Source organism: Alosa pseudoharengus, unplaced genomic scaffold, assembly GCF_046254945.1.
Source record: "Alosa pseudoharengus isolate Yale_2024_CS ecotype anadromous, Long Island Sound unplaced genomic scaffold, YU_APseudo_1.1 YU_APseudo_1.1_scf_12, whole genome shotgun sequence".
NCBI classification, from domain to species: Eukaryota; Metazoa; Chordata; class Actinopteri; order Clupeiformes; family Clupeidae; genus Alosa; species Alosa pseudoharengus.
Window position 1 is genome coordinate 7,312,236 of NW_027468587.1, and position 20,909 is coordinate 7,333,144.

At 44.4% G+C, this 20,909-nt stretch overlaps 1 protein-coding gene across 3 annotated transcripts; it reads right to left on the reverse strand.

Moving 5' to 3' along the window:
- Positions 1 to 88: 88 nt before the first annotated feature.
- Positions 89 to 20,145, reverse strand: atad2 (ATPase family AAA domain containing 2). 3 transcript variants are annotated; one of them, XM_076279951.1, is made up of 32 exons: positions 19,809 to 20,145; positions 18,791 to 18,939; positions 18,507 to 18,559; positions 18,254 to 18,404; positions 17,695 to 17,776; positions 17,438 to 17,525; positions 16,995 to 17,222; positions 16,650 to 16,761; positions 16,271 to 16,285; positions 15,767 to 15,874; positions 15,373 to 15,481; positions 14,685 to 14,800; positions 14,233 to 14,407; positions 13,891 to 13,979; positions 13,326 to 13,485; positions 13,036 to 13,126; positions 11,408 to 11,725; positions 10,653 to 10,773; positions 10,301 to 10,487; positions 9,231 to 9,416; positions 8,540 to 8,675; positions 7,766 to 7,962; positions 7,201 to 7,360; positions 6,960 to 7,082; positions 6,704 to 6,847; positions 5,746 to 6,023; positions 5,418 to 5,577; positions 5,033 to 5,212; positions 2,850 to 3,413; positions 1,988 to 2,121; positions 614 to 742; positions 89 to 239 (listed from the first exon to the last, which is right to left on the reverse strand). In XM_076279951.1, exons 1-32 carry the CDS (start codon positions 19,980 to 19,982, stop codon positions 207 to 209), a joined length of 4,950 nt encoding a protein of 1,649 aa, XP_076136066.1. In that variant the 5' UTR covers positions 19,983 to 20,145; the 3' UTR covers positions 89 to 206. The 3 variants fall into 3 exon arrangements, with proteins under 3 accessions (XP_076136066.1, XP_076136065.1, XP_076136067.1); XM_076279950.1 differs by having other exon boundaries at positions 2,850 to 3,416; XM_076279952.1 differs by lacking the exon at positions 16,271 to 16,285 and having other exon boundaries at positions 2,850 to 3,416.
- Positions 20,146 to 20,909: the final 764 nt, after the last annotated feature.

The window sequence follows — 20,909 nt, forward strand, 5'->3', positions numbered from 1 at the left end:
TCCACCCTAATTACTTCAACTTAATTTTCATGCCACTGTGTCCAACTTCATATTCAATATCCTTATCAATAAACATCAACAGACGGTATAAAATAGTCAAAAAGCTTTATTAAGACAAGACATATATACATCAACAAAAAACTACCAAAATAATTAGCAAAATATAATATAGTTAATGATATTTCGCAAGATGAAATGCTACATATTTATTCAAAGTCCTCAATTTCTTTCTCCATTTCCTGAAAGAGAAAAATGAACAAAACGTTAGTTAAATGGCCAAATTTGGTCACTCACACCACAGAAAACACATCTAAAGAAAAACTTAAAGCTGTATGAACTGAGTGAACACCACATATATACAAATATATATATTTTTAATTTATTATACCATTTAGCGGTGTCCAAAACCGATGAATACATATTTAGATTTATTCATTTAGCAGACAGCTTGTACTCAAAGAGACTTAAAAAATGAGGAATAACTTTCAAGCTGCAGTGCAGAATTAATACATCAAATCAGTACTAGTCAAAGTGTAGTCGAAGGACAAAGTGGTAAAAGAAGGATGTAGAGGACTTTATGGTTGTTAAACCCGCAGGCTTCTGAACGAAATACCTGTAGAAGTGTGGTTTTGTCGTACTCCTTCCTGTGCCGGTAAACACTCTGGCAGAGGAGGGCGTAGAGCTTCTCCAGGCGATCTACGTCATAGCCCTCTGTCTTAGCAACCACCTTATGCAGAAGATCCTGAAAACACAGAGGCAGACACACACACACACACATACACTTTAATCATACAAATATAAAAAAAAAAGAAAACAACAACATGTTACTATGAAAATAGTGGCCCAGAACAGCATCTGATCCAATAATATCCAAGCAAAACCATCAAGCTTTGGACATGGACCTCATCAGTAGTGTAATGTAGCAAGTCCTGTTATTAAACGATTGCCTTAAATCAAAATGAGTTCCTCTTCTGAAGGCACCATGTCGGCACTTCACATAGATGCTGCCTACGGGGCAGTGCTTCCTGCCTACGGGGCAGTGCTTCCTGCCTACGGGGGAGTGCTTCCTCCTATGCTTCGTAAGTACCACTTGCATTTACAGCCTGCCATGTAACTTAGGCGGCCTTACATACTGAATTTACACCTCCAACAGTTGAACGCCTACAGTTACAAATCTTCAAGGCAATGCCCCACCCACTCATTCCATCAGACACAGGCTGAGGTGAAAAACATGCACCCGCACACTCAGACACACAGACTAAACAAAACACTGGCAGTGGACACGTGTGGCAAATTAGGACACGTTAGGCAAATTATATAACTACTTTCCATTTGATTTGACTATTTTGATTCAATTTCCATATCTCTTACTGAATTACTGCCTTCAAAACAAACTTAAGTATTTACAGCTTGTAAAATCTTAGTTTTTATGAGAAGTGCTTTAGAAACAAAGATGTCATCATAATCTTGACTAACGGTGCCTACACACAGTTGCGTTGCGTCACCGCATGCCAGTGGGTGTTCCTGACGGTTGGGGGTGTGTAGCTAGAAGTTGAATTTTTCTCAACTTTTCGGCGGAGGCGACGGGAGCAACGCGAAGCAACGGACCCACAATTCAGTTCGGCATCAGATGACGTAAGCCCATGTAAAGTGAACAAGATGCATCTCCGGCACTGCTCGCAACGCAACTGTGTGTAGGCACCGTGAGATAAACTTGATGAGATGTTATAAGATCTCTTGGGGGGAGATCTGACCTTTAGTAGAGATGCCTTTATCATTGTATGCTGCACATTGTACTTGTTGTCGTCTTGTTGCCATCCTATTGCTGTATGTTATCTATGGTAGCAGATTAGTTTCCCTTTTGGTGGATTAATACATTTACATGTATTCATTTAGCTAGCGCTTTTAATCCAAAGCGGTTCACAGAATGAGGAATTACAGTCAAGCTAATGAAGTTAAACCATCCAAACATCCAGTAGAAGTCTACCTGGAGCTTGCTGTGATCCACCACCAGTGGCGGAGTCTTCTGCTCCAGGATCTTCATGGCCGCCTCCAGGCTGATGACCTGCTGCTGCTGCACCTGGTTCTTCAGGGCCCTGGTCATCCGTCTCGTTCCAATCTCTGCAGGACAACAACACAGAGCTTACACCAGGGGCTCATATCATACGTGGGTGCCACCCAATAAGGCTGCAAGATACACACACTAGGGGCCCGGCTTTGAAAGTGATAAATCCCTGCCGAAACTAACCTTTCTGCTGGTCAGGTTAGGTTATGACTAAGTGATAAACTAGATATTTTGCCAAGGTGTGGATTTTGGTAGTCTTTGACAGGGAACATTTGAACACACTCACTACAAACTACCACGATCCAAGTCTGATTTATTCATCAGGCAAAGAAATATCACTTTCCCTTTACGTGAAGTGCGGGACTTAAACTTTATGCACACACATATACTTGGAGTTGACTATTTGTATATTGTTTATAACTGTGTATGTGATATGTAAATCTGTTGAACTTGTATTAAAAGGTGCTGGTCTAAAGGCCCATTCACACCAAGAACGATAACGATAACTATGAATAAATATCGTTCTCATTAATATGAATGACGACGTTCACACATAAACTATAACAATAATGACATGAAGAACGATATCATTGGGGATCACTTTCAGAGCGATTTTCAGAACGATAAAAAGCTAATAACCAATCAGAACCCATCGAATTTTAACCGCCACATTCATTAACACAAGGAGAGACTTTGTTTATCGTTGTTCAGTGTGAACGCTTTTATCGTTATGGTTATGGTTATGGTTCTTGGTAAGAATAGGCCTTTAGACCTATCTACTGACCTATTCCTGCGTCCTCCTCCACTTCTGGCTGGGCCCGCTCAGGCTCTAGTCTGTCAGGTTTGGCCGTTTCAGGCTCCGGCTGCACAGCCTCAGTCTTCTCCGGTTTGGCCGCCTCGACATCTATAATCTCAGTGGCCATCTTCTCAGGCTCAGTCGCAGCCTGCTCTTCCAGTTGGTCGCCACCTTCACTGGGGGTATGGCCATTCACCAAGGCGTCAGCCAATGGGGATGTAGGGTTGTGGTCTTCTCCTCCCTCCACTGTGACAGGGCCAGCCTCCTCGGACTCCATCGCTGAGCCCTCCTCCGTTTCCACGGCTACCGCCTCCTCTGTCTCCATGGCGGAAGCAGCTGCAGCTGCCTCGTCGTTCGCTGGCTCCGTCATCTTGGCCTTCTCGTGCTCTTCCTCTCCGTCTTTATCGTCTGCCACGTGCTCTTCCTCCTCCTCATCGTCCTCATCGTCCACGGACTCGGCGGGAGTGGAGGTGTCTCGGGACTGAGAGTAGGACTTTTTCTTGGCGATGTAGCCACTGCTCCACCGCTTTTTTCTCCTTCTTCTCTTCTGAGCTACTGAGTGGTCAAGACGTTCATCACATTCATTTTCCATAAATGTTAAAGAATTGTAAAAAGTACAACAACTCTGATCATATTCATTTTGTATGAGGTAAAACAAAATCTAAAAAAAGTGAAATAATTTTTATCAAAATGATTACAAAAATATGGATTGTATTGTATAGTCCACATTAGGGGTGTAACGGTTCATGTATTCGTATTGAACCGAAACGGTACGGGCGTCACGGTTCGGTGCATGAATTTACACGGAGAATACACGGTATAAAAATACATAAAACTCGTGTGCGGATTAATTAATGTCATGCGCAATTACTGTTAAGTAGCGAGAGTTACGGGAGTTCTTTAGCGACACCTAACGCTAATCTGTAGCCTCGCCTTAGCTCTGAAGCTCTGATTGGCGCCTATGTTTTTTTTGTCAGGTCGTCGGTCGAGTCCGTCAGTCATTAGCAGCACTAAGGTCAGACCCACAAGAGTTAGAGGATCCGCTGGTCTCTTTAAGATCGCAAGTTTGAGAACTTCAGTTACTTAACGTTAGTACAGGCGAAAGAGTGGTGGATAAGATGAAACTGTGTGTCGGCGTTGTTCAGCAGTTGTTGGGTATGTGAGTGGAAAAAATGCTACACATATTCGAAGCCATCACCCAGATGATGTAGGCTACCAATCACTGAAACGAGGGGAAAACACTTTCCCTGCGCTTCAGCAGCCTTTGGATACACATACAAATAGGGCCAAAACCTATGGCTTAAATTAAATTATTTCGTAATGACAGAAAGCTATGTAAATCGCGTGGTAATTACCTTTATGTTGGGGTAACTTGTAACTTCTCACATGAGGAGCTGGTAGTGTTAAGTGCATAGACAGCAAAATAAAGTGACAACGCTATAACCAGGCTAATAAACAAACCATGCTACGGTGAGTTAACGTCAAAGGGCAAAGTCACGTGACTTCTAGTTGTAGTCTGTTTATGAAATGAAAGGAGCAATTTCGTTTTTTAAAAAAAAGGCAAAATAGTGTGATATTTTCACAGTTAGTTGGCTAGATTATTACTTTACACACAATAAAAAAAAATATTGAGGCAAATTGTAGACCCTTCCATATACAACTAAACACAGATGTTGAAGGTCTTGCTTAAGTGGATTTTTAAAAATAATTTTTCTATGTAATTTGCACTTTCAGAAATAAGAGATGCTGTAGGCCTATTTTCAGTTTTATAGCTGATTGTCTTATTTTGTTTACAAGTTACAGATGGAGTCTGGGTAATTATTGTACTGTTTAGCCTACATCTTACACACTTCAGGCTGTTGCAGATAGCTCAGGGAAGAGACTGTATGACACTAGGTGGTACAGCCTGAGACATGTACAAAAAAAAAATGCTTTCTGCATTTTTGTTTTGCTTTTCCCTCCATTGTACCGAACTCGTACCGAACCGTGATGTCCGAACCGAGGTATGAACCGAACCGTGACTTCTGTGTACCGTTACACCCCTAGTCCACATGCAGAACGGGTAAAGAATAAAATATAATAATAAAGAATAAAATATAATATAATAAAGAATAAAAACTGCAAAACTGATATAACTGATAAAAATAAGAAGGATGTAGATCAGGATGTACCTGTTTGCTGTAGGGTGGCTGGTGCCGAGTCATCTTTGCCAGGGACGAGGTCGTTTGCTCTGCTGCTACGAGATTCCTGGATTTTTTGGCAAAATTCTTCCAGCTCCTCATCCATCTCTGCCTTGATGATGTCGTGCACGGTCGCCTTCAGGGCCAAAGCTTGCTTTCTGATTAGTCGACCTAATAAACAAGCAGCTTGTTAACTTCACCAAAGTACTGGATTTACTATTGAACCTGTTTAATAAAAAGGCACAGTATCCTACATACAGTATTATTCACGTATTGGAAAACATGAACACGTAAATATTAATATACAACATTTATTAAACAGCCAACAGCAGCAGCTACCAGAGACACGCTGCATAGCATATTCTGCACAACTAACCTTCCGGATCTGTTTCGGGGTTGTACTCAAGAGCATTAATCCAAATCAGGTCCACATCGAGGAGGAAGTCTTTTGCAGTCGTGTATTTGTGAGAGTTGATGTTGGAGAGAACGGTGGAGAGATCCATAGGCTGCTTAATAACTGTGGTGTAGTCTGGTACCTATAGATTTTCAGTGATACAGATAACACCTTGGTGACTTCCAATGACAAAACAAGGGAATGTCTATCATTTATCATTCATTTATGAATATAAATGAAATTTCTATCTGATATGTCAAAAACAATGAATAAATGAATGAATGAATGAAAATATCATGATTTCTCATACCTCCTCTGGATCAACTGGTTCAGTGAAAGCTTGGAATCGCTTGTCTTGAGCCAAACGGTCGGTAACGTCACACAGGAAGCTGCAGAGTTTCCTCAGCGCTTCCTCCTCCTGTTCCATCTGCGCGTCCATGGCCTCGGCCTTCTCGTCTTCCTCCTCTCCCTCACGATCCTCTTCCTCATCCTCATCATCGTCGTCGTCTCGAGGGTGAGCCGAAGACTTCTTTTTGGTGATGAATCCGTTGCACCAGCGGCTTTTCCGTCGCCTCTTCTTGGAGGACGCTGAAGAGATGAAGATTTGGAAAGATAAGATATTAAACTAACGCCTTCAGACTACATAAAGCCATAAACATAGCTATTATATTCATAGCAAACTTTATCTAACTTTACTATTATTCACAGGGCTTAAAGTATTTTGGCACTGTGCCGGATCTCCGGCGTGCGATGGATGTGATGGAAAAAAGAAAATATATTTGTTGTAGATGCACTTTGTCAAGTTCGAGTAAATTGCGTTCACCTATGATATGAGAGGAACGCAGCTCTCATTCTAGCTAGTCTAATGTTACTGGCCAAACAGAAGCAGAGCAGGGTGGGTCTTGGCAATACTGTCTGGTTGAGATCCGATGTAAAGATAGAGCTGAGCAAATATTGGCATTTATTAGCCTATTATCTTATTTGATGAAAATCGTGGTGCATGGGCAAGTTCATTGTCAGCATTTTTGATCTTTTGAACGACTTTCATCATTTTTGTTAGAGACCTAGGCTTAACATTGAGTTTGTAGCCTAAGAAAGTCACGAACGTTTGGCTGAAGGTAGCCTACGGGAGTAATTTATGGTTGTCAATTATATTGCCAAAAATAGAGATTATATTGCCAAACAGGAGATGTGTGTGAACTCTTGCTTAAATCTTGTGTGAAGTCCACTGTATCAGTCTGTATATTTTACAAATGAACCATGCTTACGTGCTGAGCGTGGGGTCGATGCTGCAGAGGGCATGGATGACAAGGTGTCTTTGGAAGGGCCGTGGTCACTAGTCTTTTCTGACATCACCTGAGGTTTGGGCTGTACATGGAAGTAGGAAGGAGCGTACCTGGACGCTGTACAACCTGAAACACACAAGTAAAAGCAATTCTATTCATTCAGTTCAAGGACTATGGATCTGTGAGATGTACAAGAGCTTTTAGCACAGCATCACGTCTCAAAGACAGAATTAAGGACCTCTTTTGCTTCGGGACTCCTTGATTTCTTGACAGATCTTTTCAAAGTCTTCATCCAGCTGGTCTTTGATGATTGCATGCACTGAGTCTTTCAGGGCACAGGCACGATGCCGGATCAGACGATCTGATGGGAAACATACACATGATCCTGGTTATAATTACACCATACTGTGGGTGCATGAATGGAGAAATGAAGCCTCAGAGTGAGAGGAAAAAAACAAAACAATAACAGGCACACTTACCCGAGGGATCTCTGTCGGGGTTGTACTCTAAGCAATTTTTCCAAATCAGATCTACGTCATGTAGGAAATCTTTCACAGTCACATATTTGTGTGAATCAATGTTGGAGAGCAGTGTGGAGAGGTCCATGGGCTGCTTAATAACGGTGGTGTAGTCTGGGACCTACCAGAGGATAATTAAACACAATTAAACTATTAAAAATCATACCGGAATTAAAAAATATATAATGATACATGGCCATTGGATGATAACTTGTCCTTGTTGTATTGTTTTGTTTGTTTGTTATTGTGTTTCCCTGCCTTCCTACTATGTAAAGCGACCTTGGGTTTGAGAAAGGCGCTATATAAAATAAACGTATTATTACTATTATTATTATTATGACTGGATTAGTCTTTCCCATCTGCACAATAATCAGCTGCAGAAGTGTGTATTGCTAATATGAGAACGCACAATTCATGACAGTCACTAAGTGTAACAGAACAAACTGACTGAAATTATCATTAATATGACACGATGATAGAGTACAGTTTACGATCCTAATATTAACCAAAATATCAAGCCTCACACCTCCTCCAGGTCCACAGGCCTTGTGAAGGCTTTGAAGCGTTTGTCCTGAGCGAGGCGGTTGGTGACGTCTCTCAGGAAGAGGCGGAGCTCGCGTAAGGTGTCCTCTTCCTGTTCCTCCAGCTGCTGCTGCTCTTGCTCAGTTAGCTGCTGGGGCGGAGGGGGAGGGGCCACGGGCAACACCTCCAGCACCTGTAGCACTGAGGAACAGGAAGGAAGAGGGAGAGAGAGAGAGAGAGAGAGAGATAGAGAGAGAGGGGGAGAGAGAGAGAGAGAGAGAGATAGAGGGAGAGAGAGAGAGAGAGATATATAGGGAGAGAGAGAGATAGAGGGAGAGAGGGAGAGAGAGAGAGATAGAGGGAGAGAGAGAGAGAGAGATAGAGGGAGAGAGAGAGATAGAGAGAGAGAGATAGAGGGAGAGAGAGAGATAGAGGGAGAGAGAGAGAGAGATAGAGGAAGAGAGGGAGAGAGATAGAGGGAGAGAGGGAGAGAGAGAGAGAGAGATAGAGGGAGAGAGAGAGAGAGAGAGAGATAGAGGGAGAGAGAGAGATAGAGGGAGAGAGAGAGTTTTATGTTTTTTTGAGTTTATGTTTTTTTCTATCTCTGTCTCTCTCACACACGCACAGACACACACACACACAGACACACACACACACAGACACACACACAGACACACACACAGACACACACACAGACACACACACAGACACACACACACACACCAAAGAACTACACATTGTTATGACTCAGGCTGATACATGACTGTCACCAACCAACCTGCTTTCCTCTTAGATGCCGGTGCTTTGGCTGCCTGGATCAGAATGAGGTCCTTGAAAAAAGTTGTTCTCTCCTGTTGCGTGGGCAGCGAGACCTCAAACACCTCTCCGTACTCCATACGGAACAGGTCCTGCACCTGCAGCATCGGCAACAAAACACATTAAACACACAAGACAACAAGACATTGTTTTCTTCAAAAGCTCAGAGATGTAGCTCGCTCTTGTCTGTGTAATTCTTGTGCAGGCTCCGAGGAGTTCCGTGCTTAGAGCAAAGGCAATCTTTGTGCATGAAGTTTTGGAATATTACTCAACCCTGCCCACACCTGAATTCCACAGTGCCTGAGAACATTAAGCCCCGGGAGAGACCCGAGGCTGCACTTACTTCCAAGGTGGCGCTGCCTGAGGCTGTGTATTTATGTTTATGGTTCTTAGCAGACGCTTTAAACTGTTCATCAACTGTTCATGACAAAGTGATATAGCCTAAATAATAATTATAACAATAAAAAATATAATACAATATAAAATGTAATAGAATAAAAACAATAACTATAAATATATACAAACTACAAGTCTGTAAGAATTAATTAGATAAACAGATAAGCATTTAAACGCTTTTTGACGATCCCAAAAATATCGCTAGAAAGACCTATGAGTAGTGTGTAGGATCACAGAAGAGAAGAGTGTTTTCTGACCTCGGGGAAGAGCGCGTGGTACTGGTGGCTGCAGGTGGCCAGCAGCAGGATGGGGGAGAAGGGGGGGACGTCACTGAGCAGGCTGAGGAAGGTGGCCTTGAGCGCGGGGCCCACCGTGTCCCACCAGCGCTGCAGGTGCGGGATGTACAGGATGCTGGGAGCCGTCCGCTTGGCCTCGCAGAACACCTGCGGCAGAAGAGGCAGGACAGTGAGGTTGGAGCCCAGACAGAAGAGGCAGGACAGTGAGGTTGGAGCCCAGACAGAAGAGGCAGGACAGTGAGGTTGGAGCCCAGACAGAAGAGGCAGGACAGTGAGGTTGGAGCCCAGACAGAAGAGGCAGGACAGTGAGGTTGGGGCCAAGACAGAAGAGGTTGGGGAAGTTGGTCAGACCCACTCAGAGATGGGGAATCCTACTTCAGAAAGTTAAAGTCCTACCACATATTTGTAAAAAAAAAAAAAAAAAATCTGATTCTTATTAACTTAACTCTTCAGTCAAGTAGATGAGCTAATAAGTGAAATCATGTTTTATGTGCACAGGTAGGACTGCACCTAAAATCATTAAACCATTCCTGCCAATACTACATTATAACAAACCGACCTAAACACCTAAACTTCTGAAGTGGCCTAAGTCACTGCCCTTATATTGGCATCCACTGATATCAGTACACTCATACCAACACACTGTATATGACATTACATGTAGTTGAATTTATCTACATGGCAAATATGGTAGTACTGAACTTTAGCCAGTACTGTCGCTCTACTAATATGAAATGAATTAGTGTAAGTAACAAATAAGTTTTAAGTACTTGAAAATAGCACCACTTCATGAATACTTTCACCATCAATACATAACCATAAATCATTACTAACCTAGGTTCAGCTTCAACCCTCTCTGATATAAGTACTGATTACCTAATGGCAACTACCACGTACGTGCCGCTATCACGTCTGGTGTAGCCGGTTCCATTGATTACAGTGGAACCGAATTGTTGCAGCAGACGCTGTGCAAGCGCAATGTTTCAGTTAGGTGCCCGGTGTAGCACCTGTACTGCACTAGCGGCACGCACCTGAGCACAGGCCTCCTCTGGAGTGGTGCTGCTGATGCCGAACAGCACGGCCAGGTCCAGCGTGTAGACGGTGAACTTCTCCAGCGCGTGGAGCACGGCGGGGGCCAGGTGGGAGCTCTGGCCGGAGCCCGGACGCCCGCTCAGGAGCAGCCGCGGACGGTAGGAAGTGGGATGCTGGAGGACACTCCTGGAGGAGGAGGATACACACACACACACACTGTTAGGAGGCTATAAGGGAGCGGAAAGCTGCTCTCTGAACTAATTAAAAGTAAAGGGCTACAGTTGGTCTTCACAGATTTTCAGTGACACACACACACACACACCACACACACACACACACACCTGTACCTACCTATTAAAGCATAGGAAACTGCCTGCTGCAGGGGCTTGCTTTGGGCCGTTGGTGATGCTCATTGGTGGAGCTTCATCATCACTGTACAGCAGCTCCTCATCCAGCACGCCACTGGCCAAATCTGGAGGAGAAAAACAAACACCAGCCAGGACACATTAGGACTCTATAGGGTATTATAGCACACAGCTCTATAAGGTTCTACACCACACAGTTCTATAGTGTACTATAGCACACAGTTCTATAGGGTACTATAGCACACGGCTCTATAGTGTACTACACCACACGGCTCTATAGGGTACTACACCACACGGCTCTATAGGGTACTATAGCACACAGTTCTATAGGGTACTATAGCACACAGTTCTATAGGGTACTATAGCACACAGTTCAAGTGGCTGCTCTTAGATGAGAGTAGCTAAAGACTGCTAATGAGTGATGGAGGACTAAACCGTTATAACACGCCCACACACCTGCTGCGTCGCGGCTCCTCCTCAGGGCCTGCTCTGTGTGTGTGTGTGTGTGTGTGTGTGTGTGTGTGTGTGTGTGTGTGTGTGTGTGTGTGTGTAACATCCCGCTCACCTGCTGTGTCGCGGCACTTCCTCAGGCCCTGCTCTCTCTCTCTCTCTCTCTCTCTCTCTCTCTGTGTGTGTCTGTGTCTGTGTGTGTAACATCCCGCTCACCGGCTGCGTCGCGGCTCTTCCTCAGGCCCTGCTCTCTCTCTGTGTGTGTGTGTGTGTCTGTAACATCCCGCTCACCTGCTGCGTCGCGGCTCTTCCTCAGGCCCAGCTCGGCGTGGGGGAACACCCTCTGCACCACCTCCAGGATGTTGCCAAGCGTCGCGGAGAGTAGCGGCTGCACGATGGGCGCCAGAGCTTTGGCCGGCGACACCACAGCGCGCTGCGAGGCTGGCACCGTGCGGCGCATGGCGGAGACGAAGTCGCGTGCGCCCACGCTGATGGAGGCCACGTCCAGCTGCAGCTTCTGCGAGGAGGCGTAGATCTGCGGGTAACGGCGCCGCAACGCGCACAGGGCCGCCTCTGCGCACACCGCCTTGATGTCCGCCCCGCAGTAACCTGGGAGACCACGCAGTCAACATCAACACGTTAGCCATCTACAAAACCACCCCGCAGTAACCTGGGAGACCACGCAGTCAACATCAACACGTTAGCCATCTACAAAACCACCCCGCAGTAACCTGGGAGACCACGCAGTCAACATCAACACGTTAGCCATCTACAAAACCACCCCGCAGTAACCTGGGAGACCACGCAGTCAACATCAACACGTTAGCCATCTACAAAACCACCCCGCAGTAACCTGGGAGACCACGCAGTCAACATCAACACGTTAGCCATCTACAAAACCACCCCGCAGTAACCTGGGAGACCACGCAGTCAACATCAACACGTTAGCCATCTACAAAACCACCCCGCAACTCACCTACTCCACTCCCACAGACAGAAAGTGAGAAAGAGTGGAAGATGACATGCAATTTCTGTACCATACTTTATTGTGTATATGCTAGATTAGAACGAGGAAATTGATGTAGTTTATCCCTCCAGAGAGACAATTACCTTTGTACAAGAGATTATCTACACGTTCAAATTTACGTATGAAAATAGGTTGGGTTGGTGTTATGTGCTGCAGTTTATTAGAAGTTGAACTATCAGATCAATTCATATCCTAGGCTGATTTCTGGGCAACAAAATATGAAGTACTATTAAGTAATGGTACCAATAATATCAGTGTTAAAAAATAAAACGAGTAGGCTGTTGACCAATGCGAAACTACTACAGACCAAGTTGTACATCCAGATTAGTCTTCCCAACACTTCTATTGCATTAGCAGCAGTAGCAGCTGATTGGTTGTTTATCACTGAGTGTAGGGCACCCCCTAACAGCTGTGTTGTGTTGTGCTGATGGAGGGAGGGTGGGCGTAAGGGTGGAGCAGCCAGGGTGGAGCCCTGTTATCAGAGCAGTGGCGGAGGCACACCCACCCCCCCTCGGCCACAGAGACCTGGAGGAGTCAAACACAGAGGTGCGTTCAAATTCCCATACACAGGCGATCATTTGCAAACAGTTTTCTGTTTGCCTTGAGTTCTCCACAAACAGCAAAACAAACTCTCAAACAGCTTAAGGAGGTAGCCTAGTTCTCCACAAACGTTTGTCACTCGCAAACAGCTTAAGGAGGTAGCCTAGTTCTCCACAAACATACAGTGGAGCAGGACATGAGTTGGACGTGAGCTGGATGGAGGGCTACGATAAAAAAAAAATCGAATGTTTACATCCAAAAGTTCAAATTTTCATGAACGCTCGCAGCGGTTTGCCGCATTTTAATGCACCTCAGGTCTCCCCAGAGGAACAAAACATGAAGATAAACCCACCGACGCATTTGTCAGCTAGCTCCTCCAGAAAGGCCTCCGACGGCTGAGGGTTCCACTGGCGAGTGTGAATCTTCAGAATGTCTTTACGCGCCTGGAGAACCAACAATCATTCATATTTTACTACAGTCATACAGTTCAGTAATGAAACAGAATGAATTTATTACATTACATTGTCAAATGTATTTTCTATTCTGATCTGTTATTTATATTTATGTTAATTTATAATGTTCTGAAAGTCTTTGTGTTCCCTCCATGGTTCTAAGCTGAACTCTGCAGGCTCAAGTACTCACGTCTCTGTCAGGTAAGCCAAACAGGAACTCCCTGTCGAAGCGGCCAGGGCGTCTGAGCGCAGGATCGATGGAGTCCAGGCGGTTAGTGGCTCCGATCACCACGACCTCCCCACGGCTGTCCAGTCCGTCCATCAGGGCCAGCAGAGTAGACACAATAGAGCTGTGGAGCACACACACACACACACACACACACACACAGAGACACACACACACACACACACAGAGACACACACACACACACACACACACACAGAGACACACACACAGAGACACACACACACACACACGCACACACACACAGAGACACACACACACACACAGAGACCCACACAGAGAGACACACACAGACACACACACACACACACACACACGCACACACACACACACGCACACACACACACACGCACACACACACACACGCACACACACACACACACACACACACACGCACACACACACACACACACACAATCAATCAGTCAACGCTGTGAGAACACCTGGGAACGTAAATGAGATATTTCTCCATGGAATGATGCGGATAGACAAACACAGCAGGATGGGTCACCTGTGAATCTGGTCCTGCCTGCTCGATCGGACAGGCGCCAAGCCATCGATTTCATCAAAGAAGATGATGGCTGGACGCATCTGATAAGCCTTCATAGCAAACAACAGAGACAGAAGGGCATTTTAATGGTATGCTATCTTAAGTGCTACTAATAATTGAATACTGGATTAAATAGGGCATTGCTGTAAAAGAGCTTAACGCTCAGTTAATTTTCCCTGAAAAAGCAACGGGTGATGATATGCACATGTCCATCCACTGACAAAAGACTCAAAGTCAAAGTCTCCATGTGTGAGACCGTGTTTAGGTCATTTCTCTGCACGGGCAGCAGGTGGGAATCCTGACCTGGTCGAAGAGCAGTCTCAGCTGTCTCTCGGACTCCCCAACCCACTTGCTGAGGCAGTCGGCGCCCTTCCTCATGAAGAAGGCCACCTTCTTGTCACCTTGGCTGCACTCGTTGGCCAGGGCTCGCGCCACCAGAGTCTTCCCCGTGCCAGGGGGACCGTAAAACAAGCAGCCTCTGTGGACACACGTCAACACAGCACATATCAGGCAAGAGCCATGTGCACCACACACACACACTTTTTGGCTCCTTAAGTACAGTATGTCATACAGCAAATGTGTCGAAATCTATACACATGTGTAGAAATCTATGATACGATTGCAAGGCTCTGCTATATATATATATATACATATATATATATATAATATAATATAACAATATAGTGTCACCACCAATGTAATGTGTGACACGTAGTCACAATTTTCTGTGTCGAAGTGTGCGGCTTCATTTTTACCGTGGAGGCTGGATTTTGAATCTCTCAAAGACCTCTGGGTATAACAGAGGAAAGACCACCATCTCCTTCAGGGAAGCGATGTGACGGGTGAGACCCCCAATGCTGTCAAAACGCACCTTTGAAAAGAAACAAATCAATCAATCAATCGATCGATCGATCTATAAATCAATCAATCAATGAGTCTATAACCTCCTGAGAATAAACGTTTTGCTTCGTGGATCATCAACTATGTGTGAACTGGAGACAAGAGTGACTTGTTGTTCTGTTCACAGAGGACCTTGCGTAGGAGCCTCGCTACATTTATATGTGAGAGCAGCATGTGTGCTCAACATGAGTGGTGGAGCAATGTCACTGACTGAAAATCAGTGAACTCAGGTTCAACTCCCAAACTCGTCATCGCGAGTCTGCTTTGGATAAAAAGTGTCCGCTAAACATAAGTCAACTTTAACTTCATCAGTCAAATTTAACTTCATCAGTCATCTTCATAGTGAATGCCTGTAGCTGTTACATCTCTTAAAGGTGCGGGTTTTTGAACATTCTAACAGAAGATTCCGTTCCGCAACAATTCAGAGTTCTAAAATTCTATGGTGAATTCAATGAACCCATATATTCTTTAGAACATTCATTTTTTCAACATTCCCGTAAGGGTTAACTCAGTGGAGAAGTGTACATCTACGTCTACACATACTGTCTGGTCAATCTGCATAGGGTCCACGTCAGCCAGGCTGGTCCCTATCTTCATGCGGTCCTTTTGGATGCCCAGCAGATCGTCCTTGCGCAGGTTCAGCGGGAGGCATCTGGGAGGAGCACAGACACAGACACACCCAGCTCACTTATCAAGCAGCCTCATCCTAAACCACAACCCGGCACTCCACCCTTGGGTGAGTTTGTCTGAATACTGACCTACTTACACTTTCCTGAAAGAAATAGCAGTATTACAACAGCAGTTTGTATTATGCATTAAGATTGCAGATATGAAATGGAATTTTGTTCTAGGCTTGATGGGAAACAAGACACAAAAGTAGTTTTCTTAACATTCCACTCATTCCACTTCAACTTTGTGTGTGTTAGACTATGCATACCTGTTTATGGACCTATTGCGGTTCTTACTCCTGCGTCGCTCGAATGTGTCATCGTCTGAGGATGAGGAAGAGGAGGTCGAGTCACTGCTGTGGATGGCATGTCTTCGTCTGCAGGGAGGCACCACAACACAAACAAACAAACAAACAAACAAACAGACAGACAGGTCACTTGTGGTGCTATGCATACTGTCACTGACTTTTGCTGATTACAAGAACAGCTCCCATCCAAAGACCCTGAGAATGTGAGAAAGGGAAAAGATCCAATAAAAGGGCTACTTTAACACCGCAGACACACACACACACACACACACACACACACAGGCACACACACACACCAGAGGTCTGACTAACCAGCACCTGCCTACGATGAGCCGTGGAGGCAACAGAAGCAGAGTGAGAAAGGCCCAGGTCGGAAAAAACACATGCAGTTAAAGACTTACAAGGTGACCATTCAGTCTAGTAGTGTGCGATCAGTGCACACTCAGTAAGGGGAGAGAGCCTTACCCATGAGTCTGAGTCCTGCTGACGCAATGGGACCGTTACAAGCACAGGGAGAAAAAAAAAAAGAAAAAAAAAAGGAGAAAAAATAATAGATAACTCAGAAACATGCAGATCTTTCTCACAGTGTAATCTTTCAAGAGGCAAGTCAAAAGAAAAAAATCAAAGCAACAGAAAGAATGGAATTCGGGAGCTAATCTGGTGCTTTAAGCCATTCACTAAGACCGAGCAGAGTAGCAGCGCCTAATTTAAGCTCTACAGGCCCATGCAGTGTGATGCTGCAGGTTAGAAACTTATTAAGAAATTACAGTAGAGAAATGTCAAAGAGGGGCTGCAGTGGGCAAGTGTGTGTGTGTGTGTGTGTGTGTGTGTGTGTGAGACGGACCTGCTGCCACGCCTGCTGTTGTAGGGGCTTCTGGGCCCAGACGAGGGGAAGCTGTACCTCCGTCTGGATGGAGACGAGTGGCGCTTGAAGAAGATGCTCCGCTTCTTTGGCTCTGGAACACACAGTGTTACAAACAAACCTTTCATCAAGTTCAAAGCTAGTTTTGTCACATCTCATGTTTTTATTGATACTTCAGAAGTACATGTATGTCCAAAACCTCAACGTTTAAAAGAGAAAATCCTCAATGAGTGCGCAGTGGATTAACACTGACTTAGAAGTTCTTGGGTGAACAAAAGGAAGGCATTCAACGTTATTATTTCCTGCCCGGTTAGCACTGGTACTAACCTTCCATAGGCGGCTGGTAGCGCACAACCGCTTTCCTCTGCCTGAGATCATAGCGCCTCTGGTTGTCTTCCTCCTCGTCCTCATCTTCATCGTCTTCCTCCTCTTCCTCTCCTTCATCGTCCTCATCGTCGTCCTCATCCTCATCTGCTCCGTCATTTTCTTCTTCCTCTCCTTGTCCTTCCACATGGTTGTCGTCGTCCTCCTCATCTCCCTCAACCTCACTGAAATCTGAACATTGAGCCGTTAATTAGTGCTTCATTCATATCAAGGCATACAAAGGAAACACACACACACACACACACACACACACACACACACACACACACACACACACACACACACACACACACACACACACACACACACACACACACACACACACACACACACACACACACACACACACACACACACACACACACACACACACACTAAATTTGTACCTCCATTGCCATTCTCTTGGTTCTCTTCACTTTCATCAGTTCTTCCTGTAGATCTCTTCCTCTTAGCTCCTTGGAAGATTCTTAGACTCTACAAATTATTAAAACACAGGAGAATAAAGCAATCACTATCTTTAATAAACATGCATATAGAATGCATGTCAGAGCTTTATGTCATTTTTAAATGTGCTATAGGTCATTTGACTTGACTTGCTTAAGGAGCAAGGACCTTCTCCATAAATGAGGGCATAATGTCTCACCTCATCGTTACCGTCTCTGCTCCTCAGCCTGCGCCTCATCTTCTGCATATCATCCATCTTCTGTAGGACGGCTTCGGCAGTGCTGTGACACACACACACACACACACACACGGTTCACAAACATGCCAATTCTTGTGTGGCTCTAGTACATCTGGCACACTGAGGACACGGGTCTGGCAGTCTAGAAGTCCAGTTGCTGTGAGTACAAAGGTTGTGTTTCCCAATGGTATTCAGTTATAGTGTGGGATGACGTACCAAAAGCTATTTTATTTTTGATAGAAGTGAGTAATAATGAGTGCAGGGAAGAGAGACTGAGCTTCATTGGGAGCCTAATTAACCTCATGGCAGAACAGCAGATGTGACATTCTATTCAGAGTATTCAAAAAATAAAATATCATAAAAACAATTTTAATAATAAAATATATTGTACAATACAATATCATAAGGGTGAGCATAATTTGCAACAGCAGAGGTGCAAGTCTCATAAAGAAAGTCCAGTGATACTTTTGACATTACATCACTACTAGTAGACCAATCCAAAGGCCTCCCCCCCACTTACTTGGTGATGAGTCGGTCATAGAGGACGGATTGGTTCCTGGCACTGAGCTTATATCTGGTGATTCTGGAGCTGCGGCGCAAAGCGCTGTCCACGTCTCGCTCCCGCAGAGCCCCCTGGTGCTTGCGTGAGGTGGGGGTGTCTTCCACATTGTCTGCAGCACAGCATGGAGTCAAATGAGCATGGGGGCCCAGATCACAACTATAGGGAGCTATTAGGTTACATTGCTTGTGTTGTGGGCTTTCCAAGCCTTTACCAGATTGCTCTCCTTGAGATGTCTTTCCTTCTGTTTGTAGTCTTGGAGATTTCCTGGTAAACACATGAAGTATGAAGTTAATCAGAATATGCAAGGGAATTTCTGTCAACAATCCACAACGAAACACTGGATTATTCTTCTTTAATGACTGAACCTAGGCAAAATATATTCACTATAACTAAGTGATTATGTTAAAACACAAAGGACACTTAAAGGCCCCTGGTTATATCATCAGGAGACAATGCATTAGTGTATTTGGAAGGTTATCAATAAATCAAACACACCTTAAAAAATGTTTCCCTTGAGCTTCTGACTGTTGGGGGTCGGAGGCTGAACCATTCAAATCTGCAAAGGTCACCATGCTCTTTTCTCTCTGCCCTTTTGTTCTGATGCTCACTTCAGCACCGTTCTCTTTTTTCACAGCCAGATAAGCCTGTGAAATAACAACACCACATCGCATTTACACGGCGCTATTCAAGGTACCCAACGCGCTTCACAGTGAAGGGGGAACCAGTCAGTAACCACATACACATAAAACATATTGCATTATCACTCTGCTGTTTGTCCAGATAGTTTCCTATAAAATTAGAACTTTGGCAAGTCTTTAACGTTAGTGGGGCCAAGCAGAAAAACTCACAAATGTAAGTTATGACACTATGTTATAACGTTAACGTTACAATGTTAAAACAAACAGTGACTGGCTAGTTTCCAAATTCACTGAATACAACAGAGCGCCTTTTAAGACAGATAAAACAACTTCCACAAAAGCGCACGGACTTCATCGATTTTATTGCTCTATGATCAGGTGGCACTTAAGATAGTTAAATTGCATCCAAGGGTAACGTTGAGGTGTTTCTGGGCCACTGTTATGGCAAGCTGACGTTACATAGCTACTTCACGATAGGTAACGTTAATTTAACGTTAACGTTATCGTTGACCTAAGTTGTGCCATGGCCAGTTGTGTATGTCATCATTATCAATGACCAGTGAATTAGCCTGACGGTATTGAACAGGCAAAAGTAAACTAGATAACATTAACAATAGTATCAGTTAAAAGAACCATCGATTTCGACAGCCGAATGACGTTTTCTAACTTCAGGAGATTAGGTGCTAACAAAATAGCAAATTGCATGCTAACAAGCTAACGAGCCGAGGGGGCTATGCTAAGGTTACTTTCATAAACTTTGGCTCAACCGACGGCGTCAAAACAAACTTACAACTAACGTAATGTGCTGCTAAGACTGTGGCCTACATCGCACTGTAAACCCAGATCCAATACAAACTGTCAAATTGATCACTTACATTTCCCGGGGTGCTGTCAGCGCTACTGAAGCTGTCATCAAGGCCCCTCTTTAGCCGCGCCGACTTTCGCTGTGGTGGATGCAAGGACAGAAACTCGGAGCTCGAATCCATATCAACGCTCTTTCCCGCAGCCGCTGGTTCTGTACCTCCAGTGCTTCTACGTAACATCACCATGTTGAATTATAGCACCTTTATCGTTTCCTGAGAGAAAGTCACGAATTATACGATATGAACTAATGGGCGTCTGTTCATAATACTAATAATCTGAGAGCTAACCCGCTAAAACATTTCAAAACATTCCCGCTAGCTCCTCAGCGCTTGATTTCTGGCGCCACAAACGTCACTACAAGCCGACAAGGTACGCGCAGTGAATATACATCCGACACAAAATATAGACCTCAGTAAGCAAAGCTTTATGATTGACGGTCACACTTTCTCATTATTAGATCATCTAAATTTGACACTCTTTCAAGTAATAAACATTATTAGCAGTGATAGAAACATATTTTTTGTCGGTGAAGTAAAATTCCAAAAGATGTCCCGGTATATTTTTTGGCGCGTAATGCACGACGCACGGATATCAAATGTAATTGGCTGAAACAGGACAAACCCTCATTCGGCAGTCGACACGTCAAGCCTCAAAAGCTTGCTCTTCCGGACAATTTCGGCGGTAGATAAATGGACAAGATTATCCGCCCAACACATTGGCAATGTTGAATGTACGTGGTGAAAGCCTACACACTTTAGACATTAAATTGGGCATTAAAAACATATTCCTGGGTATCTTGGGGTATGCTGAATTATCAGGCCTGGCTTTGACACCTATGAGGGCAACATTCTAAAAAATATTGTTGAATCTACACGTGTTTATCTATACTTTGATTAAAAAAAATACAAAAAAAATGGACGTGTTAAAGCAATACCAAAGAGTTTTTTGTACCTTAAAATAATGTTTCTAAAATCGTTTCAGTGGTTCATCAACTCCTAACAGGTTGAACTGCACTTCTGTATTCGCGGCTCTCCACACTAAGTTTGCCAGATCGGGTAGCGGATCTGTAGTTCGATGGAACGAGACATAAGAAACTACAAATTTGACTTGCA